The sequence below is a fragment of the Primulina eburnea genome, unplaced genomic scaffold (assembly GCF_022965805.1).
Source record: "Primulina eburnea isolate SZY01 unplaced genomic scaffold, ASM2296580v1 ctg496_ERROPOS3583385+, whole genome shotgun sequence".
Lineage (NCBI taxonomy): Eukaryota > Viridiplantae > Streptophyta > Magnoliopsida > Lamiales > Gesneriaceae > Primulina > Primulina eburnea.
The window spans coordinates 72,852-98,830 of NW_027331300.1; the positions used below are offsets into that span (position 1 = coordinate 72,852).

A 25,979-nucleotide genomic window follows, 5' to 3' on the forward strand; every position below is an offset into this window, starting at 1 on the left:
ATACACTAATAGTTTTGTAAGGACATGAGGCAAGGGGATTATCTCGGAAGAAAACTTTTTTTACAAAATTTTAATTTTATTTTCATTTTAGTTGTTTATGATAACAAATTTCAATTTTAGTCGTGTGTTTTTCAATTTTGGTAAATTAATTATTTTTCATTAGAAATCTTGGATATGACACTATTTGGCTCGACTTATAAGTTATTAAAAATATGCTATAAACTCTCAAAATCTATCTGGTAAAATATTTTTAAAAAACTTGTAAACTATCATAATAAGTTGTGTTACAGCTTATAAACTATTAATCGGGGTAACCCAAATCCATAAGCTATGAGTATTACATGCCATCTAACTTTGAAAAAGGGGAAACGGAAAATAAAATGACTGATTACGGCTGAAGTCATATTTTGGTAAACAAACATGCGATTCATGTTGCAGTATTATATATGAGTATGTCTACGGTTTTACAAATCTTTAACTGTGAGATAAAAAGTAATATTTTTTTATGAACGACTCAAATAAGAGATCCGTATCACAAAATACGACCGTGAGACCGTCTCAAACAAATTTTTGTCTTTCTATATTGGTTAACCAATGAATACAACTGACTCGATATGCTATCAATTTTGAGATTCTTTAAACTTCCGGAACAAACAAAAATATTAAAGTTGTTCTTCTTTTCATGATATAAATAAAATAACACACATGAAAATGAGTCACACATTATAAATATCACTAAAAGATTATATTAAGCGTTTAACGTAAAAAAAAAAGCTTTGCTTCGAGCAAAAGTGTGAAAATACCGATCAACCAAAGGATTGACCAGAAAAAATGCGAAAACGTGAGTTTTTTTGATCAAATTTAAGTTAATTTTTAATTTTTTTGCATGAAATTTAATTTTAAATTTAAAAAGCATGCCTTTGATACAATAACTATTACGAAAGCTTTCATCCATACCATTTGTGATTTGAGGCTTTTATTTGAAAACTTAAGAATTTATGCATTTAATATTAAATGTTGCATGTATATGTATCATATAATATGTTGACTGAATTGATGTAATTATTAAATTTATAATAAAAACTAAAAATACTTTACGAACTAAAATTGAAATTTCCTGTCTTAGCTGCTTTTTTAGGACTATGACTAGCAACTTTAATTGTAGTTTTCCCTAATTTTTTTTTTTAAAAAATTAAATAGGTGATATTATTTCATCAATTAAGAAAAGTCAATAACTGGCATACAAATAAATTGGCTGTTTTTTGAATTTGGCATATTCTTAGTCGATGATGGTGATTTTTGGGAGAAAAATCTCGATGGTGATTTACAGGTAAAGAAATAAACCAAATTCTACAAGGCTTCTAGAATGCAAGTAATAATTTACTCAGACACGTAAGATATTCAATGGCTATTATATAGTAAAATAATTATGCTAGAAAAAAATAACATCTGTTTTTAATAATTACGGGAACTTTAATAATTATAGAGCATGTTTTTAATCTGTCCAAAAGTTGCATCATTTTATAAAATTTTTAACCACATAATAGTTTCATGGCAAAAATTTGTGTGAGAAGATCTTACGGGTCGTATTTTGTGAGACAGTTCTTTTATTTGAGTCATCCATGAAAAAATATAACTTTTTATGCTAAGAGTATTACTTTCTACTGTGAATATCGATAGAGTTCGTATCATAGATAAAGATCCGTGAAACCGTCTCACAAAAGATATACTCTAGTTTCTTTTGTACTCTTTAATATATAAATGTTATTGATTACTTTAGTTTCAATATATGCACATATTTCTATTTAGTTTTCCAAATAAAATAATAATTTTTAGATTTATTGGAAAGTAGTAAAGAGTATTTTTTTCTCTCCATATTAATTATAAAATAAGACTGTTTACTTTCCACTCCACTCCACGACTATTCAAACTCAAATCCAGCCATAAATACATGGTTTCGCCGGCTTAAAAACCCACACAGAAAACCTCTACATCTTCAAGAAATCATTGCAATACGATAAATAACTTGAAAAAGGAAATAAAATTATACAAAATGACCATAACCAAGTCAGTTCCAGTGATTGATATGCAAGATTTCTCAACTCTGCCGCAGAAAATGGTGAGTGCGTGCGAAGAATGGGGTTGCTTCAGGCTTATCAATCACGGGGTTCCTTTGTCCCTCATGTCTGATATGAAGGATGTAATACGTTCTCTTCATGATCTTCCGATGGAAATCAAGATGCGGAATTATAACCATCTGGAGCCTTCAAAAGGGTACACCCCACCTAACATAGCCAGTGCTTTTTTCGAAAGCCTGAGTTTATACGATGCGGGCTCGGCCGCCGCTGTTGATCATTTCTGCACTCAGTTGGATGTATCTCCTCAGAAAAGGTAATGATAAGTAACCTTTTGATTCATGTAAAGAAAAACGAAACAATAGAGAAAAATTCTTGCAGGCTCATACTTATTCTTGGAAATTTTCCATTCCTTTTGCAGGGAGATTATCTTAAAATACACTTCTGCTATTCATGATCTTGCAAAGGTCGTGGGGAGCAAATTAATGGACGGTTTGGGATTGAACGGCGAGAAATTCAAGGAAGGAATATCCCAGTTCAAAATGAACAAATATAATTATGGACCGGAAACTGTGGGATTACAGGGTGCTGTAATGCATTCAGACGCTGGATTTTTCACCATACTCCATGATGATGATAACGTTAATGGTTTAGAGGTCGTGGACAAAACCACCGGAGAGTTAATCTCTGTTGATCATGTGCCCGGAACACTCGTTTTTAATGTCGGAGATGCGGGCAAGGTAAGTATACCACTTTTAATTAATTTATCATTTAGCATGCTGCCTAAAAATCAATAATAAATTTAATTACTATTATTACGTGGTAGTTTAATGATCCTGAATTCTCTCTCTCTCTCTCCTGCTTTTTGGTTTGGTTTTGTTTTAATTTATTTTTAGTTATCATCGCAAATGGTTCAAAGCTTTCTAGAAGATATTGTTTTGGGCCACTATCGATAAAATATAATTTTCAGATTCAACGTAAGATAAATTTATTCAAACAAGTAAACATTAATATAAAAAATCAATTATTTATATAATTATAATCCATCACACACACATTAATTATATTCGTATGTATGTATCATATGAAATCAATTAATTAATTAAGTGATATATATATATATAGGTGTGGAGTAATGGAAGGTTTCACAACGTGAAGCATCAAGTGCAATGCTACGAGGCTTCTGTACGTATAACAATCGCCCTTTTCGTGCTGCCTGCCGAGGATGAGAACGTTCAAGTGTTGCCGGGGTTGGTGGATCCCGATCACCCTGCCCTCTACACCCCTTTCAATTTCGAACATTACAGAAGGCAACGAATTTCTACGGATTCACCCACCGGTGAAGCTCTTGAATTCTTCCGATCTCACCCAGAATAGTTAAGCTGAGTCATTGAGGGTTATATGTATTCATATATTTATCTTGTAGAATTTTGCTTGGTATAATAAAAAAATTCTGCTTCAATTTTTCTTATGATAAATTTTATGCGTTGCACTAGGTAATTTTTGTTACTTTTTGAAGATGATGAGGCATAAATGTTTTGCGTCATATTTGCACTAATTTATAAATTATAAATAAAACTTTTTGTCTATAAAATTTTGTGGAGAGAAGACGGACTCCATGACTTTTATATGTGGTCCGACTTCGAAGGCGATGACCATATTTTGACAAGTGTTACTGTCAAATTGAATAAAAAGATGTTACGTGTTCCGTTTTGAATACACATACACAAACTTGACTCGTCGACCCCCCACTTCTTCCATGAACCAATCAAATATATATTAAGCATTCTATTATTTATATTTAAGTATACAAAATTGTTTGTGATTTTAATATAATTTAAATGGTTTCAAGTCGAAAATAGATAAAGTACTTGGGAAAATTGAGCCATATGTTCAATATCAAATTTGCCTATAAAAGGCTTCATCATTGGTCTTGAAAAACATTCCAAAGTGAAAAACATAAAAAACAATTGAGAGACTCGAAAGTTAATTACTTCGTACAGAGTTGAGATAAGAAAATCTTGAGAAGACTAAGAGTTCTTCTGTGATATTTTCTTAATAGTATAAAATATTGTTGCTCTTCTTCCCGTGAACATAAATAAATTGCTAAACCACGTAAATTTTTTTTTGTCTCAATTATTTCATTATTTTTTCATATGTATAATTTTCTACCAGTTGCGTCATAGTTCAACATGTCAACTTTTGGTTTTTTCTTTTGGTTTTACATATTATTATGAAAACACATACTGCCTGATGCTCATAACAGACATGCCAATATCACATTTAGATATGTGTGACATTATTGTTTATTCAGAGATTGTGATCATACAAAGTCAAAACGTCGATCAAGATCACTTCTCAAACCGCAAGTTGTCTAGAGATCAAATGTCAGCCACACCTCATTTACTCTGTTTCTAGGCTCAAACGGAGAATTATACTGCGCGATGATGTATTCCGTTGCATTGTCCCCTGAATGACTCTTTTCAATAGCATCCTGCCAAACTGTTCCAGATACACTAGCGTACAAGGCAGCGGCTTCCTCTCCAACTTCTTCGTCCTTCACGAATCCACTGAATTGCCGAACTGCTACATAGGTTAGACCCCATTTTTGTAGATGAAGATGATCAGCAGACGGGGCATTTGCCTGGTTATCTTTAGGCACGTAGAAGCTGACGGCGAAGGATGAAGCACAGAAGGGGCCATCACTAGGCTTCACCTCGGTGATTACTGGAGCCGTCATTTCTATTTTCTGCTGGGCATCGTTTTTTCCCTGGATGTAGTCAAATAGCCTGGCAGGAAGGAAAAAATGTTAATTATCATTCGATCACCTCCCTTATGCCCGTTCTTTTATAAAAAAAATTGGTTTAAACATGGAATATGATTAGAGCCAGAAGTAAAGCATAATGATGGACATATCCTCTTTATCTTTGATTGAATTGGTCTGATGTAGTTTATTTTTGGGACTCTTTTGTCCAATAGTACTGGACTAACATCCGTGTCAGAAAACATGTCATAGAAGTGTGAAATTGTTGTTTGGATTGCCTTCCACCAACTCCAAAATATGGGGGTTTAAAAATGGTTTACAATACAAAGGATTAAGATAGAAAAGTCGTGTTAATTTAACTGATTTCAGATAAAGAAATCCGGACATAAATATTGTAATAAGCAGGAAAAGAATTATAGGCAATACGTTGACAATCAAGATTAACAATTTAAACACCACAAATCTGACCATGTTAATGTTTTAACGGTTAATCTCGTTAATCCTGTTGAGTATTTTAAATCTAGAACAATTCGAAGAGCGAGCATGCAACCATAGAAACAAAGGTACCGAAGAAAAAGAAAAGGGAGAAGAATCAGTATTTACTGGAGGAATCCCACTCTGGTGGCATTCACAAAGGAGATATCATCAACGCGCTGAGTCGATATCCACATACTGGAATTGTAACGCCGGATCTCGAACGCATCACCGGTGTCAATCACGTCGTAACTCGGGCATTCGATTCGGTTACACGTGGGCGGGAATACACCAACATTACCGCCCGGGCCAGAGCTTAAGTTTGAAGTGGAGAAAAGACTCAGAAGAAATGAGAGCTTGAAGATATCAAGAACAGCCATTTCTGAGTAGAATTTGAAGTGGGAATCGAGTTGCAGCGTTTCCAAATTTCAGTGTGATTTTTAGTTCGTTGGTAAGTTTTGAATGGCGTAAGTGGTGACACGTACTTGGTAATACGATCGGATGTTAGCAATAAAGCATTCTACGTATGCCAAGCCGATTGTGTTATGTTCTGTGGCCGAGGATGTACGTCCGAGTTTTCCTTTTTACATTTTTTTTCCAAATTATATTATATATATAATATGAATACGCACTAAAGTCAAATTTTAAATACCCAGTTAGCAAAAACCCAAAATAAGACAAGTTTACAAATCAAATATATATTAATTAACAATAAATTTGGACAAAATATTATTGTATAAATAATATTATTTAATCGATTAAATTATATAATAATAATAATAATAATAATAATAATAATAATAATAATAATTCTTGTTGTTGGGATTTAGAAACATAAAACTCACGAGGAAAGCATAAACCAAATAGTAATTAGTTTTAAAATGGAAAAAAAGATGAGGCCTCCATACAACAAAAAAAGATGCATCACAAGCTCACCAGTGGCAGCCTGCATCACCAAATATTTATGAAGGCCATGCAAATGGAGAGGGCGATGGCAAACCTTAGTTTGACTTCAAAAACAATACCGGGAAAAGTTTATTCTTCTAAGCTATATTATAGGTAGTCGATTCCAATTTATAATATATGATATATAAATTTTTTTAATAAGATAAGAAAGCTAGCAACTCAGTACTTCTAAAAAATCAGCCAAATTGCCAAAACATTATTGACAATCGACTCTATATTCTTCAAATTAGGGGTATGGTTAAGTTATAATTTTGTAACTCATGAGTAATTTAGCGAACATAACGAAGTTGCAGTGGATTTCAGAGCTATGTGCAATTTCGTCAAATTATTATTTATATATGGAGAATAGTGACGGCGATGGTCGCGTCTCAAACTCAATCGTAGAGTACATAAATGATGTATGGAACACCACAAAATAAAAGTATTCTTATTACAACTGAAATATCTTCGAAAACTATATTTGAACAATTGAATGAAAGGATAAATATTTTAGGAAAAATTGTATTTTTTCATATATATTTATCTATTTGTGATTTTTGTTATATATTTTGTCAAATTAAGCTTAGTTTACTATCTTAAATTATTGTTTTTAGAATTTAAGTCTTTTTTCTGACTTATAACGATGTGACAGTACCTAACACTGATATGTGCAGTGCCCAGTATTCTCGACAAAAAAAGATTAAAATTGTCAAAAAAATGAAAGATACATGGCTAAATTGAAATTTGACAACATAAAATATCAAAACCGCAAAAAAATGAATATATAAGACTAAAATATAGTTTTCTCTATTTTTAAACTATGTTTCTGTTGCGTCCTTATTGAGAAATCATAATATAAATCCTTTACATTTGTTCCGGAAACTTTGGATTGTATGTTTCTATTGAAATCGCACTCAACTTTTCGAAGTCTTGGTCCTCAATTTTCCACTTGGACTCTTCACAAAGCCTCAACAAGATAAGAGCAACTCACCTTTCATAGTAAACTCACAATTAACTTAAGAAACAAACAATTCTAGGAGAACCAATTGAAAAATAATAATAATAATAACTTCAAAGAAGGGATAATTCACCATATATCCTCATATTTTTTTTTCTTATGATTTTCAATTATGTCCATCTTTTGTATGTGCTAATTATATCTTTCAACGGCTTAGTCAAGAACTGTCGCTAATGTTAGCGACGATATATCTTAAACATCACTAATGAGTAACGGATTAGTCAGAACCTGTCGCTAATTTGAGCGACGGTATATCATAAACCGTCGCTAAAATACAACAGTTAAAATCCGTTGTCGTTTTCTGAAAGCTATGATATCTGTTGTCGTTTTGCGTTTTTGTTGTAGTGAGGTGAAGCCTTTAAACAACAAAAAAAACAAGCACCACAAGCTCGACAACTTCTGGTAAAAACAATGTTGTTTAATTCCTGTAATCTCCTACCATTTTTATTTATTTTCATATCGCACTATGTATGCTGATTATATTACAATCAGATTTTATGGCAAATACACGAACTGCATCAAATTTTGCAGAGATGCTGCCCGATTCGCCGAATATTTATCAGAGTTTTGCAAATGGAAAGGGTCCGTGATGGCTAGATCTTCTGGCAGTAACTCAATGGGGGCCGCATTTCCTTTTACCATTTGATCCATAAAAAAAAAACAAAAAGTTTTGTGAGTCACGAGTTAATTTTGTGACACAGATTTTCTATTTAGGTCATTCATGAAAAAATATTACTTTTTACGTAAAAAAATATTACTTATTATTATAAATATAAGCAGGATTGTGTCGTCTCACAGATAAGTGAGATTGTTTCACAATACTCCTATTATCTAAAAAAATTACACGTGGCCATTAACTCTTCTGTCATGTAATTTATATATTGTCATTAATTTTCTTAATACTCTTAATTAAATTAGGATCATATGACAAACCGGCTTATATATATGTATCAATTCTTTTATTCCAATTTTAAAACAAGCTTACTTTGTTTAACGAGGGAGTGTAATTTTAAACAACCTAGCCAATATAATATATCTCAAGCTTGAAAAATCTTTTAGATCAATTTTTAAGTGTTAACATCATCGGATGATCCTTTCCGAAAAAAAAAAAAAAATCATCTGATAATCTTTTGCAAGTAGTGGCGGAGTAAAAAATCTAATATTACCTGAGTAATTTTTTTTTTTACAAAATACAAAATAATACATGTCAATCTATTTCATTGCAATTAGATTTTTTGAGTAAAATATTAATTTAACTGGATTCTTTTTTTCTTTTTCTACTTAGACTACCTGAGCTAAATACAATTCAGGACCAATTCTAAAACGTCACAAATCCGTATATGTACGGTCCAGATATAAGCTAACAAAACCAAAAGATCAAACAATTCAACTATTTTTAAGATATCTTGTTGGATACGTTTATATTGTATATTTTTCAAATTGAGCATTTGACATCATCATATGCGTCATTGAGTCGCTATTATAGTTATTAAACACGTCACAAAATTCAATCCATATCAAAAAATAAATAAATCAAAGCTTGTGTTAGAATAATATATGTAAATATTAAATGGCATGAAATAAGCTCAGTACTCACAAGTCAAATAAAGCATTTCGTTGAATTCAGCGATCATATGAATTGACTCAATAATTCTCTTTTTTTATAATTAAATTATTATGGTCAGCAGTCAATTAATTAATTAATTAACGTGATAATAAAACATTATATTCCCTATAAAAGCTGCGGTACTTGAAGTAAAATGCTGTGAACTGATCTTCACCCCTTGTACCCAAACAGAACATCGACACTATGTTCAGCTGCCTATGCCCACGACCGCGAAGATCTCGTCCACCAGCGCCGCCGAATGTCTTTAAAGAAAATAAGGGAAAGCCCGCCTACAATTGGCCCCAACCGCCTCGAAGATCTCGTCCACCAATGCCGCGGAATGTCTTTAAAGAAAATAGGGGAAAGCCCCCCTACAACGGGCCTCAACCGCCTTCCATATATGCTTCTATTTACAACAAAAAGAGAACTGAAAAGTCTGTCAAAAATGACAAAAAGGATAAAAGTTATGCCGATAGAGTGGAAACAAGTGTTTTTGTTGCCAGCAATTCACAAGGTTGTTTTTGCGGTGGCGGTGGCCATGGCGGCGGTTGCGGCGGCGGTTGCGGTGGTTGTGGAGGTTAATAGATATTTGACCTGCAACAATGTATTACTAGGTAAAACAGATAATGGATTTGTAACTTGTTTGATTTTGGGGTTTTTTTATTAAATTTTTTAATATTGGTTTTGATAAAACAATTTTTAATTTTTATTTTTTTGTCTAATTGTTGACGTGAGACTGAAAATATAATGTCCGGTTACTCGTACAAATGATAATAATGCGTTTATGTCATTTATTATGTAGTTATTTAGATCATTATGTTTTTGTTGATTGGCGTATTGATATAGAGATTGAATATGATTTTTAGATTGTCAATAGTGTATTGAGAATGAATATGTGTCTAAATAGTTGATGCGATCCAGGCGAAATAGATGAGCAGGGTCGGGTGCTCCACCGGATCGAATCAAGTATTTGTAGTGTTGTTTAGGAAAATGAACAAGGTATATGGCTTCAATCTTGACCTGCAAACAAGAAGATGAACTCGCGAATGGGCGCCGGAGGGGTGTCCGACGTGACCACTCCGATGATTAAATCAGCAGGCAAAGAAGAAATTAAGCAATATATATGCGAATATATGTGAACAATACTTTTTAGTTCAAAGAGTCTCTCCTTTAAATGAATTTAATACCTGCTATTTATAGGGGAGGAATGAGTAGTTTCCTCGATTTCCGTGACATCTACTAAGTCGGTTTACCTTCCTAGCTTCTGATGACTTCTCGGACACTCCAAGCCCAAGTTGCTCTGGCAGATTAGATGGCATGTAATGATTATACTCAAGTGTGGCTCACTTGTCGAGGTAACGCTATTTTCGAGGTTGCCAAAGTGGATATGCAACTGGGAAACACTACCCGGTCAGGGGAGAAGCACCCGACCAACTCTATGAGAGCCCGGGTAAATAATAAAGAATTGCGTACAACACCAATCCATCCGGGAAGAGGAGTTATACCATCCGGGAAGAGGAGTTATACCCGGATACTCCTGAAATCGACCCTGACTATGACCCGGATCCTACTAGGGGTATCACCACCCATCCCTAAAATAGTCGGGCTAGAGCTTGACTCGCTGTCCCGATTTGATCCTTTCTGCACTCTTTGCAATTGTGAACAAATATTTAAACAAGGGAACTTTTGGAGTGTCTCGTATCCCATATCCTTGACTCCCCGATGTCTGATAATCACTATTCTCGAGAGAATCGATCGAATACATTAATGAGGATGCTACTGAAAATTGCTCGTTTTTCAAGGTAATGATGAGTCTATACTCTCAATAACTGCACACGTCTCTTCACTTGGACGCACGATTTCCTAAGCGTCCTACGATCGTCCGATTAAATTTGAATCGAAGGTAGAGATGAACGCTCTACCCTATAAATAGAGACCTTGCTTATCCTTCCATCTTATCAATGCAATGGCAAGCTCAAGCAATTCGAAAGCTCCTGATATGGCGGGGGAATTTATGCGTGCGGTCACAGAGAGACGGAAGACTGATTTGGAAGACGAAGTTTTCCACAAAATACTCCTATTTTGGGAAAGATTGTACGAGCTGGAATCTTCTCAGTACGCAGAAGGGGCTCCTGCTCCTGAGAACGTGGCTCGTATGCAGAAGTACCGTGAACGTCTTTGTGTTGCGGAGTATGTGGACATATTTACTCACCATGGTGTCTACGCACTAATGCTAGAAAAGGAGTTGAAGATCCTGGAAGACATAGCCGGGTCAGATAGCTTTGGCAAGACCGCTACCGGAGATCTTAGCGGTTGGCTGCACAAATGGAGGGTTGCTGTAGAGGATGAACATCTCCGTGTAATTCGTGCTCATTTTTAATAATGAAATGTCCTTTTGTTTTCGTTCTAGCACTTATCTGGTAAATAGCGAAACCCACTTAAACGAAATTAAATAATGAAAATTGACATGACTAATAATCCCTAGATAATAATGCTTAGGCCAATGAGGTCTCGGTCTACCAGTTTGTTATGTTGAGATCTCGAGATTGTAGTCCGAGAGAAGGAATAAACAGGGACCAAGAATCCCCCGGTCTGCTGACGTGGTGCCATAATAATATGAGATTTATTGAACTCCTGCCAAACAAAAACGTTCCGTATTTCGAGGCACCTCAGACTTGACGTTTTGATAGCTGTTCAGATCCTTTCGTCTGCTCCGCGCAATTTACGAGGGACATCCTGATCATACACCTGTCCAAATCTGATGGCTATGATCAACTCTTGCCTTTGAATAATAAAGGAGACGCTTCGCATGGCTGAGACTCTTGGATTTCCCCCACATTTAAGGACGTTTGCCTATAAGTAAGAGGGTGAACACAAAAAACAATTTCCCATTTTACCATGTCGAGTTCAGGCGGTTCCAGTGCTTGCAGCAGCACACACGTCTTGGTGACCCCGGCAATGCGTCCTCATCTAGAGGAGCTGAAGAGAGGCATCGAGGAGAGCGTGTGGAGGAAAGTTATGACCGTACGAGATAAGGCCCACGATCTGGATTTTTCCTACCGCAACAGTCTCGTTCTTACTCGAGCACAAAGAGCAAGAGCGAGGAAGTATATCCGAGAATTTGCAGTGGCTCGGATTACAGACCTGGTTAATGACCAGGTTCTACTACACATGATGCTGCGGAAAGAATGGCATGCGCTAACCAAGATAATGCACAATGAAACCTTTGTCAATCTTCGAATCCACGAGCTGACTAACTGGATAACAGAATGGCGAGATTCTGTGTCTGTTGTAATGGATGACATAATTGCTCGCCGCTTCTTTATGTAATGAGAAATTTATTGCTTTTTATTGCTTTATTGCCTCTTTTCCAGAAAATCTATATAAATTTACGTGCGTCGCAACAATAGATGCTCAACCAATCGTAATAATTCGAATTATAAAACTGAAAACGTCTCCGCGATATACCTGTCTGGGAATCTATTCCGGGGTGCGATATCCTTCTTCCTGGACTAAAAACACAATCCCGGGTAATTAAATTTCCGGGCTATCGAACAAGTTGTCGGGGGCCTCGCCTTTTACTTCGCGCATTTTGCTTGTGTACTTCCCTCAAATTTACGTGTTTCCAAGTAAAAACCGGGATTTAAAATCTCCCCGGTTTAACATAACATATAACATATCGAGGCCTCAAACCTCCCGATTTATAAAATAACATGCCGGGGCCTTAAACCTCCCGGGCTCCCAAATAACATGCCGCGGCCTTAAACCCCCCGGGCTACCAAAAACTGGGTAATTCAAAAGGTACCGTGATAGTACGTACCTTTCTTGCTTCAACGGTTATTAACGTTTCGAATTTCGAGGCGTTGATAAGTCTGACACCATAATGATTACGCGTGTCCTTACCGATTCCCAAGGATCATCTCGTCCATCCGATTAGATGCAAATCAAGGGTAGAGATCGAGTCCTTCTCCTTATAAGTAGTGCCTAAATTATTTTGAAAATATCACTTTCAAATTCGAATCTCCGGCGAAGCCCTGCTTAAATTGCTCCTCGAAGCTCTTCCGTGCAAAAAATCACCCACTTTCGAAGCTCCTCTTCAAAACCTGTAAGTTCTCTATTTTTATCATGTCAAACTCTACTTCTTCAACGTCGGGAGCCAATGCGCGAGGCTCTCCTAGCGACGAATCTGCTGCGTTACGCTCCGATGCTTCTCAATCTCCCCCACCCCAACGCTCTGTCACCCAACCTGCTAAGAGACCAGTAGCCTCTTTAATTAAACCATCTTCTTCTAAACCCTCCATTCCTAATTCCTCCCGAATTCTCGCCCAAAGAAAAGGTAAGGGCAAAACTCGGGCCGTGAGCCCTCCTCCTGTCGAGGCCCCGGGATTTCCCTGGTTCTCCTCTCTGAGTAGCACCCTGCGCCCAGGGGCGGATGAAGAACTTAGGACCTTGGGTAGTATTCCTTCCAATCTTTCTATTTTAATACCCGAGTCCTCTGATAGGGCAAAAAACCCCCCTCAAGGGTACACTACTTTTTTCCGGGACCAAATTAAGAATGGTCTTAGATTTCCGATTCACCCCTTTTTCATTGCAGTTGCCAAATTTTTTGGCGTACCCATTAACCAATTTCACCCTAATTCTTTTAGGATAATGGCTGCCACTTATGTCCTCTTTAACATGAATAATTTTCTTATTAACCCCCTCATTCTTCACTATTACTTTTCTTGCCGGTTTGGGGATAATGCCTTTTCCCTGACTGCCCGGCATAACGCTCGCTTCCTTGATGATATTCCCTCTTCTCAAAAAGGGTGGAAAGGAAGATACTTTTTTATTCGACTTCCGGGAGATCTTCCCTGCTTGTCTGGCTTTCTCTCTTCTCTGCCTACACAACCTTCGCTTCCCGGCACCTATAAATTTGAAGAACCCTTCATCGTGAGCCAGGATTTGGTGGAAGGGCGCAAATACTCATCTTCCACATTAATTTCTGATGATAATTTGATCACATATGGGTTGAGTCCCCGGGGTGAGGATCCCGAAGATCGCATGATTGATGAGGTGGCGGGCTCGGGCCCTCAACCCGGTAATTCACCCTTCTTTCTTGCCACCCCCTCCCTTGTTCTTTCCTTGATTTACTCAACACTTACTTCTCCTCTGTCCAGATAACTCCGAGATGCAAGCAGCTTTCGCTAAAAGACGAGCAGTCGAAAAGGCGGCCCGGGAAAAGGAACTCGCAACAAACCGGGCAATGGCCGAAGCAGAAAAACAACGTGCTATGGAGGAAACGCCCCGGGGAATCGAAATTACTCGAGAGAATCCTTCCCGGGATGATACTCTTCGGGTAGTGGTTGAGACCTCAGAGGAGGCCGAAGATCTGGTTCCTCTTAGTAAAAGGCAAAGGATCTTGGCTGTCGAGCCCGAACTGATTATCTTGGATAATCCTCCTGCAGGTGATCAGGGTCCTTCTGGTTCCCACGAATCCCTTCCTCCTCCGCAGTTCAAGGAAGCCTCCAGCTCCGAATTTCCTTCGACTAACATTTTTTTCGAAGGGCCTACTTCTAGTGGCGCGAAACGCTTTAAGCAGATGCTCAGTCTTTCTGAGGCGGCCTTTCTAAAAAGTGTTCCGGCCTGCAATAGATTTCTGGAAGGATCGAATCGCCTCTATTCCGTAAGTTTTTCTCCTTATTACACTTATATTTTGACACATTCTTTATGACTTTTGCTCTTTGTTTTTGCTCAGGCTGCTCAAATGATAATGTCTGCTTTTGAGGAGGTGGCTGCAGTAGCCACCAAGACAAATAGGCAAGCCCGGGCGGCTCAAGAAATTCATGATCAACTTCGAGAAGATATTGCCCGGGCTACCAAGCTGCATGAGGAGAAAGTCACCGGTCTCCTGGCCTCCCTGGAAATGGCCAACCAGCATTTGGCTTCCGCTCAGCGTGCTCGGGATGAAAGTTTAATCCGAGAAGAGGCCTCTCAAAGGCAGATTGCTTTCTTGGAATCCCGGACCCGCTACCTTGAGGAAGAAGCTACTCGCCAACAACATCGAGTCGTGGCTGCTGAGGATAAGCTTAAATCCTTACAGCTTACTCAAGAGGAATGGAAGACTATTTTCCTTCAATCCTCAGATTTCCAAGCGGCTGTTGAAGATAGATCATACAACTACTTCAAAGTCGGTTTTGAGAAATGCCGGGAACAGTTTGAAGAGGAAAACTTAATCCCGGCTAACAAAGAAGGCTTCCCGGATATTGACAAAGCCATTAACTCCCTTCCTAAAGATGGTGATGCTGACCAAGAGGCTGGGGAGTCCGGGGATCAAACTGCACCTTTAGAGTAGGATTGTTTACCTTCTCTCTTTTTTCTTTGTAATTTCCGGCCTTCGAGCCCTTTAATGAAGAACTTTCTTTTCTTCCTTGTGACTAAATGATATGTGAAATACATATGTATTCCCAGACCCGGTCCTCATGGTCATTTGGGCCTTTTAAGAGCCAAAGCGCGGAGCCTTGGGCCGGGGAGCACGTCCCGGGACTTGGAATGGTCGAGGTGTGTAGCCCCGAGCCAGGGTGTAGTGCCCTGGGCTTTTAAGAACCAAGGTGCGGAGCCTTGGGCCGGGGAGCATGTCCCGGGACTTGGAATGGTCGAGGTGTGTAGCCCCGAGCCAGGGTGTAGTGCCCTGGGCTTTTAAGAACCAAGGTGCGGAGCCTTGGGCCGGGGAGCATGTCCCGGGACTTGGAATGGTCGAGGTGTGTGGCCCCGAGCCAGGGTGTAGTGCCCTGGGCTTTTAAGAACCAAGGTGCGGAGCCTTGGGCCGGGGAGCATGTCCCGGGACTTGGAATGGTCGAGGTGTGTGGCCCCGAGCCAGGGTGTAGTGCCCTGGGCTTTTGAGAACCAAGGTGCGGAGCCTTGGGCCGGGGAGCATGTCCCGGGACTTGGAATGGTCGAGGTGTGTGGCCCCGAGCCAGGGTGTAGTGCCCTGGGCTTTTGAGAACCAAGGTGCGGAGCCTTGGGCCGGGGAGCATGTCCCGGGACTTGGAATGGTCGAGGTGTGTGGCCCCGAGCCAGGGTGTAGTGCCCTGGGCTTTTGAGAACCAAGGTGCGGAGCCTTGGGCCGGGGAGCATGTCCCGGGACTTGGAATGGTCGAGGTGTGTGGCCCCGAGCCAGGGTGTAGTGCCCTGGGCTTTTAAGATTAGTACTCGTCGAACTTAAGATGTAAGAAATAATAGAACACTTCTGAGAAAAATATATCTTCCATTATATCTTCAATCAATACATCCATTTAAGCATAATACTGTTTTAAATTAAATACATTCCAAGGTCTCTTGAGGGAACGCCCTTGTGCATCTTCTAAATAGAAAGATCCCGAACTGACTTTTCGAGTAATCTTGTAAGGTCCTTCCCACCTGGCTTCTAACTTTCCGACTTCCCCAGCAGGATTGACCTTTTTCATGACGAGATCTCCTATTTGGAAATTTCGGATCCGGACCCTTTTGTTATATGATTTCATAATCCGATTCTTATATGCTTCCATTCGGATGCATGCTCGATCTCTCTTTTCTTCTATCAGATCCAATTCCATAGCCCTGGCCTGATCATTGCTGCTTGGGTAAGCTTCTACCCGAGAAGAAGTCATTCCGATCTCTACGGGAAGGACTGCCTCAGAACCATACACTAAGCTGAAAGGAGTTTCTTGAGTAGGTGCCCGGGGAGTAGTCCGATAAGCCCAGAGAACACTAGGCAATTCTTCCACCCAATCTTTTCCTTTACCTTGTAATCTGGTCTTTAGTGCTTGCACAATGATTCTATTGACAACCTCTGTTTGACCGTTAGCTTGTGGATATGCAACAGAGGTAAAAGATTGAATAATCTTCATTTCCTGGCACCACAACATAATTTCTTTGCCCTGGAATTGTCTGCCATTGTCCGAGATTAGTCTTCTGGGCACCCCAAATCGGCATACAATATTCTTCCACAGAAATTTCAACACTTCCTGCTCGGTAATTCGGGCTAAGGGCTCGGCTTCAACCCACTTGGAAAAGTAATCCACTGCTACTAATAAAAATTTCTTCTGAGCCCGAGCAGTTGGGAAGGGACCCACAATATCCATACCCCATTGATCGAAAGGGCAAGATGCCCAGATGGGCTTCATGAGAGTGGCCGGGCTGTGCTTAAAATTTGCGTGATGTTGACAGCTCTGACAAGCTTGAACTATCTGGGTGGCATCTCGGTTAAGAGTTGGCCACCAAAACCCGGCAAGCATGGTTTTTCGAGCTAGAGACATTCCTCCAAGGTGCTCTGCGCAGCATCCTTCATGAATCTCCCGGAGTACATAATCTACCTCCTCTTCAGGTAAGCATTTTAAGAGAGGCCCCTGGAATGATCTTTTATACAAGATTGAGTTTAAGAAAACAAACCTGGAAGCCTGTCTCTTAATCTTCTGGGCTTGACCTCTGTCCTCGGGTAGTGCACCCTTTTCAATAAATCTGATTAAGGGCGTCATCCAAGAGTTTTCTGGATCGGGGGCTCTTCCTTCGTCGGTCGAGAGGATCAAACGGGAGACGTGCAACACTTCTCGGGTACTTACTTCACTTAGGGAGGCAGCCATTTTTGCCAGAATATCCGCCTCGCTGTTCTCCTCTCGGGGTATCTGTTCGATACTCCAATCCGAAAAGCCCTCCGCTCGTGTTTTGATAAGCTGTAAATATTTCAGCATCCTGTCATCTTTGGCTTCGTAGACACCCCTTATCTGCTGAGTGACAAGCTGTGAATCAGAATATATAATTATTCGGGAAGCCCCGACTTCCCGAGCAGCTCGAATTCCAGCTAGCACAGCCTCGTACTCGGCCTCATTATTAGTTACTCGGGAATCAATCCTTATTGCCAATTTGATTTTTTCTCCCGGGGGAGATATCATCACGACTCCTACTCCGCACCCTGCCAGGCTAGACGCCCCATCTACAAAAACTCTCCACACTTCCTCTTCACTGGGCTGGATCATCTCAGACAAGAAGTCTGACAAAGCTTGTGCCTTGATAGCCACTCGTGGTTTATATTCGATATCGTACTCCCCCAATTCCACAGTCCACTTAATCATTCGCCCAGATACCTCAGCATGAGTCATGATTTTACCAAGAGGGCTGTTGGTAAGAACCACTATTTGATGTGATAAGAAGTACGGTCTTAGCTTCCGGGAAGTTACGATTAAAGCCAATGCAATCTTCTCTACCTCTGTATACCGGAGTTCGGGCCCTCTTAGAGCGTGGCTGACGTAATAAATAGGCTTCTGATCAGAGCCTTCCTCTTTGATCAACACTGAACTGACAGCATGCTCTGTAGAGGATAAATATAGGAATAATTTTTCCCCGGGCTCGGGCTTTACTAATACCGGGAGCTCTGCAAGATGGGCTTTCAAGTCCTGGAAGGCTTGTTCACATTTATCGTTCCACCCGAATTGCTGGGCCTTTCTCAAGATTTGAAAGAAAGGATAACTTCGGTGTGCTGATCGGGATATAAATCGAGAAAGGGAAGCAATCCTTCCTGTCAGTTTTTGTACTTCTTTTACAGATTGGGGGGAAGGCATACATAAGACAGACTTCACCTTCTCTGGATTTACCTCAATTCCCCGATCTGTGACCATGAATCCCAAGAATTTGCCACTCTTTACGCCAAAAATACATTTGGCCGGGTTAAGCTTGATCCCATATTGCATGAGGGTGGCAAAAGTTTCCTCCAGATCATCAATAAAAGTAGTGACCTCCCGGGTCTTGCTTAAGATATCATCCACATAGACCTCTACGTTCCGCCCCAGCTGCTTCTCGAATACTTTATCCATAAGACGCTGATAGGTGGCCCCTGCATTTTTCAACCCGAAAGGCATTACAACATAACAAAATGTACCTCCCGAGGTGACGAAACTGGCCTTATCTTGATCTTTTTTGGCCAGGGGAATTTGATGATACCCCTGGTACGCATCCATAAAGCTCAGCAGCTCATAACCAGAAGTGGAATCTACCAGCTGGTCAATCCGGGGCAGTGGATAATGATCTTTGGGGCATGCTTTGTTTAGATCACGAAAATCTACGCACATGCGCCATTTGCCAGTGGATTTAGGTACTAAAACCACATTGGAAAGCCACGTAGGGAATTGAATCTCCCGAATGTGCCCTGCCTTCAGGAGCTCCTTTATTTGTTCGGATATGACCCTGTCCTTTTCAGGACCAAAATGCCTCTTTTTTTGCTTCACGGGGTGAGATCCCGGGATGATGTTCAAATGATGCTCCGATATAAGGGGAGAAATCCCCGTAAGCTCCTGCTGGGACCAGGCAAATACGTGAATGTTAGTTTTTAAACACTTAATTAAACTTACCCGGGTGGTCATGCTGAGATCCCGAGCCACCCGGATTTGCTGTCCCGGCCCCACTTCCACCGCCTCCTGCTCTTCTTCTGCCACAAAGTGGATCTCCCCTTCCTCCACTATTCTTTCTCCTGTCCTAACTCTCTTCCCCTCCCTCTTAAATCTGCTCCGATCCGCCCGGACCGCTTCTACATAACACTTTCGAGAAGAGGGTTGATCTCCCCGAACTTCTCCTACCCTTGCTCCCACAGGAAATTTTATTTTCTGGTGGTAGGTAGACGCTACAGCCCTTAACTCATTCATAGCCGGCCTCCCCAGGATAATGTTATATGATGACGGGGAGTTCACCACAGTGAAAGAAGTCATCACTGTTTTCTTTAGATCGTGAGAGCCCAGAGTCAGCGGCAAAATAATCTCCCCCTCTGGATAAACCATGTGTCCGGCGAAACCAAAAAGAGCAGTTTCCACTGTTTCCAGGTGATAGCCCTGTAAGTCCATCTGCTCAAAAGCATCTTGGAAAATTACATTCACAGAACTGCCTGAATCTACGAAAACCCGCAGAATGTCATAATTCGCCACCCGGGCTTGGATCACCAAGGCATCGTTGTGGGGTAGATTCACCCCTTTCAGGTCTTCCGGGCCGAAACTGATGACTGCCTCATTGCCCCTCATTCCTTCCACCTCCAAGCACTCTTTCCTACTTCTTGACTTCCTTGCCCGATTGGAGTCTCCGTCAGTAGAGCCTCCGGATATCATTTTAATTGTCCCTACAACGGGGGGTGACTTCTTTCTCTGCTCAGGTTCAGGCCCCCTTCTTCTTCCGGGCTCGGTTCTAGAGTTGTTTCTCACACCTCCTCTCTGAGAACTAGATCCGGGCTGTCGGGATGCCCACGGCGGCACCCTAGACATTTGAGTATTGATAGTGGGTTTTGGGAAGGAAGGCGCAACATAATTTCCCTTTAGAACTTTGCAATCCTCAGTATTATGATAGCCTAATTTGTGAAGCGCACAAAATCCTGTCTTCTCTGGCCGAGCCAGTTGATGATCCGGAGCTAAATCCCTACTACACTCCTGCACCTCCCTCTCTCGGGCAATCTTCAGAGGCACATGATGAGAGAAATGCCCTGGATTGCCCCTCTTCTGTCCTCTCTCCTCGGGTTTGGATACCCGGTCTCCCCTTTCTTTCCTCACTGCTTCCCTCTTCTGTTTCTGGGCTTCCTCCATATTTATGTACTTCTCTGCCCGGGATAACAGATCCTCAAAATCCCCGGGCACTTTTTTGGTTAGCGATTTAAAGAATTCACCCTCTCTCAGACCCTGGGTGAAGGCAGTAGTCTTGGTCTCGGTGGCACAAGATGGGACGTCTAGAGCCACTCTGTTGAACCTTTTGATGTAAGCCCGCAAACTCTCCTCGGGACTCTGCTTCACCTCAAAAAGACTAAAAGCAGTCTTTTTGTACTTCTTGCTGCTACTGAAATGGTGTAAAAACACCCTCTGGAAATCCTGAAAGGAGTTAATACTCTGGGATGCCAGGCCTTCGAACCACCTCTGAGCTGAATCCACCAACGTCGTTAGGAATACTTTACACTTAATTCGGTCAGTGTAGCAATGCAACATGGCCGTATTTTCAAATCTGGCCAAGTGTTCCTCTGGGTCAGCGTTGCCATCATAATCTTTTACTTTGGCGGACTTGAAATTCCCGGGAAGAGGTTCCCGGACTATGATGTCTGCGAACGGACATCCTCTCAAGATTGTTCGGGCAACGCTTCGTTCTTCCAACTGTCCTTCGAGGACCTTCATCTTCTGCCGTAAATTTGACAATTCCTCTGCCATGGTAGGAGATTTGGATCCGGCGCTAGACTCCTCATCTTCCCCTGTTACTTCCTTTTCCCTCCTCTCCTGTTCTTGCTCCTCTTCATGTCCTTGTTTATCACCCTGTTTATCACCGGGTGGTGTAACAGGTCGAGAGACCTCCTTTCCAGCTGCATATAATGCGACGGCATCAGCCATCATTCTTTTTAACTCCTCAGGGGTCAGGGTAATGTTTGGCCCAGTATTATTGACATTGGCTTGTCTCGAAGTCTGTCCCCATCCCCCTGGGCATGAGGATCACCCTGATCGGTTCTTCTTGTACGAGCCATATCAACGTCTTGAATTCAGTATATTTCCCACAGACGGCGCCAATGATGCGATCCAGGCGAAATAGATGAGCAGGGTCGGGTGCTCCACCGGATCGAATCAAGTATTTGTAGTGTTGTTTAGGAAAATGAACAAGGTATATGGCTTCAATCTTGACCTGCAAACAAGAAGATGAACTCGCGAATGGGCGCCGGAGGGGTGTCCGACGTGACCACTCCGATGATTAAATCAGCAGGCAAAGAAGAAATTAAGCAATATATATGCGAATATATGTGAACAATACTTTTTAGTTCAAAGAGTCTCTCCTTTAAATGAATTTAATACCTGCTATTTATAGGGGAGGAATGAGTAGTTTCCTCGATTTCCGTGACATCTACTAAGTCGGTTTACCTTCCTAGCTTCTGATGACTTCTCGGACACTCCAAGCCCAAGTTGCTCTGGCAGATTAGATGGCATGTAATGATTATACTCAAGTGTGGCTCACTTGTCGAGGTAACGCTATTTTCGAGGTTGCCAAAGTGGATATGCAACTGGGAAACACTACCCGGTCAGGGGAGAAGCACCCGACCAACTCTATGAGAGCCCGGGTAAATAATAAAGAATTGCGTACAACACCAATCCATCCGGGAAGAGGAGTTATACCATCCGGGAAGAGGAGTTATACCCGGATACTCCTGAAATCGACCCTGACTATGACCCGGATCCTACTAGGGGTATCACCAATAGTGATACTAAAATGTGTAGGTACAAGTCGTGTAATGGAAGTTGGTAGGAAATGAGATGAAAATATGACCGTTTTTACGGGTTTTAGCATAATGATTTGAATATTTATCCAAATTATATGAAGCCATAACAATTAGAAAGCTAAGATATAATGCTACAACTTTCATGTTTCAGATTTTGTCCAAATCATTGTGCAAGACAAGCCAAAAGCGCCCCGATGTGTGTCGTGTGTATCATTATTCTTACAATGACATATTTTGGTAGATTGAGTATAACTTTTACCTCAGACCTCGAAATGGTATGAAATCAATTGGAGATGCAAGCAAAGACATAGTGCTACAACTTTCATGTTTACCACATTTTCAAATTATGATAAAAGCTAAGATATAATGCTACAACTTTCATGTTTCAGATTTTGTCCAAATCATTGTGCAAGACAAGCCAAAAGCGCCCCGATGTGTGTCGTGTGTATCATTATTCCTACAATGACATATTTTGGTAGATTGAGTATAACTTTTACCTCAGACCTCGAAATGATATGAAACAATTGGAGATGCAAGCAAAGACATAGGACTACAACTTTCATGTTTACCACATTTTCAAATTATGATAAAAGAGACGTTTCTGGAGCAATCTTTGACAAGTATGCGTGCAGGATCATAAGCGCCCACACTGGGGCGGTCATGTTCGACCGCCCTAGCGCCCTTGTACCAACTTTTAGGTGTTTATACAGTAGGGATCGCGCCGGGGCGGCCAAACTTAACCGCCCTTATGCGAAAGTGTGCGTTCCAAACTCGATTTTTATGGTTTTAAAACTCTAGGGATTGATTTGTTTAACCATCATTATCATTTCTGCAATCAAACTCACGGTAGAACCAAGGAAGAAAGCAAGGGTTTCACTTCTTTCTCTCAAATTCTCCACAACCAACCATCTTTAGCTTGAATTGAAGTTAGAAGCGATATGATAACAGAATTTTCCGCATAAAGAATTAAGTTCTCTCTCTCTTTGGGGAGCTGATCTGCTATCGAAGGAAATTTCATTTTTTTACTACTCAAAAAATATATACAATTTGGATACTCCGAACAGTCTTGAGTCCCTAAGGGGGAATAACTAAGACGACACAAAAGCTGTTACGCCATTGTATGTTCAGGTTTATGCTATGTATACCATAAGAAGGGATTTGAGCTATGGAATTGATGAATATGTACATGTTTTGACAGTTTAGAAGCACAAAAATAGCACCTCACACCGTTGTTTTTGCTAGGAAAGTGTAAGTTGGCATGTTCTTGAAGTAATACATGAGTAATATTACGTATTTCAAATGCTTCCCATTGTTTATTGATATATGTACATTGTTAGTATGTTTATTGATGAAAATATAGCACCATAGTCCATTGTTATGTATTAAATATGAAAGCAACTCCTGATATTGAAGATAGGTGCTATGTCTATGAACATGAAAGTAAAATGACCGATTTTTATATAATATAAAGCTTGTTGACATCATTTGTGGTTTAAGTACAGTAAACCTATTGGCCAGTATATGTTCATGGGGCGTGGGGTTGTCAAAGGTGCGCCCTGACGTCCAACACAGTAGTAGCTATATAATAAATCAAACACAATAGTACAAGTCAACTAATATGTATGTTCTTTTTACGCATATTGATATGTATAAATGCCAACTTATTGAGTTTTATAATATATATTTGACCTGCAAACAATGTATTACTAGGTAAAACTGTTTTTGGATTTGTAACTTGTTTGATTTTGGGTTTTTGTTTATTAAATTTTTTAATATTGGTTTTGATAAATAACTTTTAATTTTTTATTTATTTTGGTTTAATTGTTGACACGCGTCATCAAAAAATACTAACCTGACATCGAAAGAACATACGTGACATCGCTAAATGCTAGTTTGTCATATATCATATAAGCAATCAGACCAAAATAACTGAAAATTAAAAATTAGTATATCAAAACAAAAGTTTGAAAATCTAATTAACAATCTAAATTGCGCAAATTAATTAACCCAAAAAATTATTTTTCCTTTTTAACAAACATCTACTTAATATCGTTTTCGGTTGGACTTCATAATTATTTCGACTTAGTATTATTTATATTATTCATGGACATCAGCTTGCGCCTTCAACTAGTGGGAAAATTATTTAATCTATAATAGCTTGTATTAGACTTGATATATTGTTATCAATTTGTAAATAAAATGCGAAAATTTTAAATTTTATTACATATATTATGTAAAACTATCTTTCTAAATATAATACAAATTAAGCTCTCTTTATGCAGGCCTAATCAACGACGTATGTTCAAATCTATGCACTAGGTTCCCCCCCTTTAATAAGAGTGAGAATTATATCTAAATTACGGGTAGATGAGATCCTACTTATGTGAGTACTACCCTCACTTCATTTCAATGGGTAAGATCTTGTCATACATACAATTTCCAAAAAAAAGTGGGTCCTATTGCATGGACAAATCTTGATCATTCATCCTATCATGAGGCAATGCCCACATGGGTAAGATGAAATAAACCCTAAATTACTTGTACGTTGAACTCAATATTTCATAGATATTTGAGACGTCAATTTTATCACAAATCAGTTATCTTTTTTCTCATAAATTTCAAAGTTTATTAGAATATGAAATCGAAATTTTCTTTAAATTGGTTAGCTTTGATTCTTCTTGATTAATTATTCTGTATGAATCTTTGATACCCCAATTTCCTTAACGTGAATATTGATTGAGTACTTCTTTAAACTTTTCAAAATTTATTTAATGGGGTCTTTGAAAAAAGAATGTACAAATTTTGACTTCTGACTATTATTCGTCTTTATTATAAATGAATGTATTTATAAGTCACCTTTTTTTGTAATTAAATAACAATTGTCAGCAGTCAATGAATTCAATTAACGTGGATAATCAAGGTCTCGTCATTACGTTACGAAAATTAAAACATCTTTAAGAATGGGGGAGGAAACGAAGAAATTATATAAAAACAGAGGATATTTTGGATTTCAAAAGTCACGAAGAAGAGTACTAGTAAAGATAATTGATAATATTCTTTTTAAATACTGATATTTAAAAAAAATCATGGATGTTAAAAATAAAAGTTTGAAATTATTGAATGTTGAAAATAAGAGTTGTAAATATTGAAAATTAGTATTTGATGATGTATGTAATGATTTATTTATTTTTGGATTATTTCTAAAAAAAATCTAAATAATTATCCCAATTTGTGAAAGAAAGCACACAATTGAGTAGACAAAATTTTATAAAATATATAATTTAATATATTTTACATTTTTATCGTAAATTTGAGATTTTTACATTTTTATCGTAAATTTTAATTTCAACTTACAGAGATTTTACAAACACATATTAGACTTCCACCAAACAGATATCCTTTTATCTAATTATCTTATCCTTCGTACATATTAGACTGCCGACACAATTTCTTGAAAACAATATCCATAATAACAATGGCATTAATATTGTAGGGGCATTGCAAGACAATACGAAGACTGCTTTAGTTCAAAATTTCAGGACCAATTGAATATGTCATTCTTGGTTGCACATGAATGGTGGGATCATCCTCACTAGCATCGCACATGGCCATTGCTTCGACTCTAAAATTCAAAATATCGATTACAAAAAAGTTTATTAAAGTCGAAGCCCTGTATAAATAGGACACTCTCCTTTGAAAGGATGCATGCGTGCATACCCTGTGAAATTTATCTTGTTCTCCCTGTTAATTTCAATCCTTGAGTGGTCAGACCATCCATTGAATCTATAGATATAATTGGAATGGCCACAGTATCTGAAATCTGTGGTTCAAGCACTACGATTGCAAGTCAAGTTCATGATTTG

The 25,979-nt window shown here is 39.2% G+C and overlaps 2 protein-coding genes across 2 annotated transcripts; one reads left to right on the top strand and one right to left on the bottom strand.

The window, feature by feature from the left end:
- The first annotated feature begins 1,961 nt into the window (after window positions 1-1,961).
- Window positions 1,962-3,540, top strand: LOC140821256 (2-oxoglutarate-dependent dioxygenase DAO-like). The gene is made up of 3 exons (XM_073181692.1): window positions 1,962-2,391; window positions 2,497-2,815; window positions 3,201-3,540. Exons 1-3 carry the CDS (start codon window positions 2,054-2,056, stop codon window positions 3,450-3,452), a joined length of 909 nt encoding a protein of 302 aa, XP_073037793.1. The 5' UTR covers window positions 1,962-2,053; the 3' UTR covers window positions 3,453-3,540.
- Window positions 3,541-4,326: 786 nt separating this feature from the next.
- On the bottom strand, window positions 4,327-5,796 carry LOC140821262 (uncharacterized). The gene is made up of 2 exons (XM_073181701.1): window positions 5,443-5,796; window positions 4,327-4,864 (listed from the first exon to the last, which is right to left on the bottom strand). Exons 1-2 carry the CDS (start codon window positions 5,691-5,693, stop codon window positions 4,450-4,452), a joined length of 666 nt encoding a protein of 221 aa, XP_073037802.1. The 5' UTR covers window positions 5,694-5,796; the 3' UTR covers window positions 4,327-4,449.
- Between the last annotated feature and the right edge of the window lie 20,183 nt (window positions 5,797-25,979).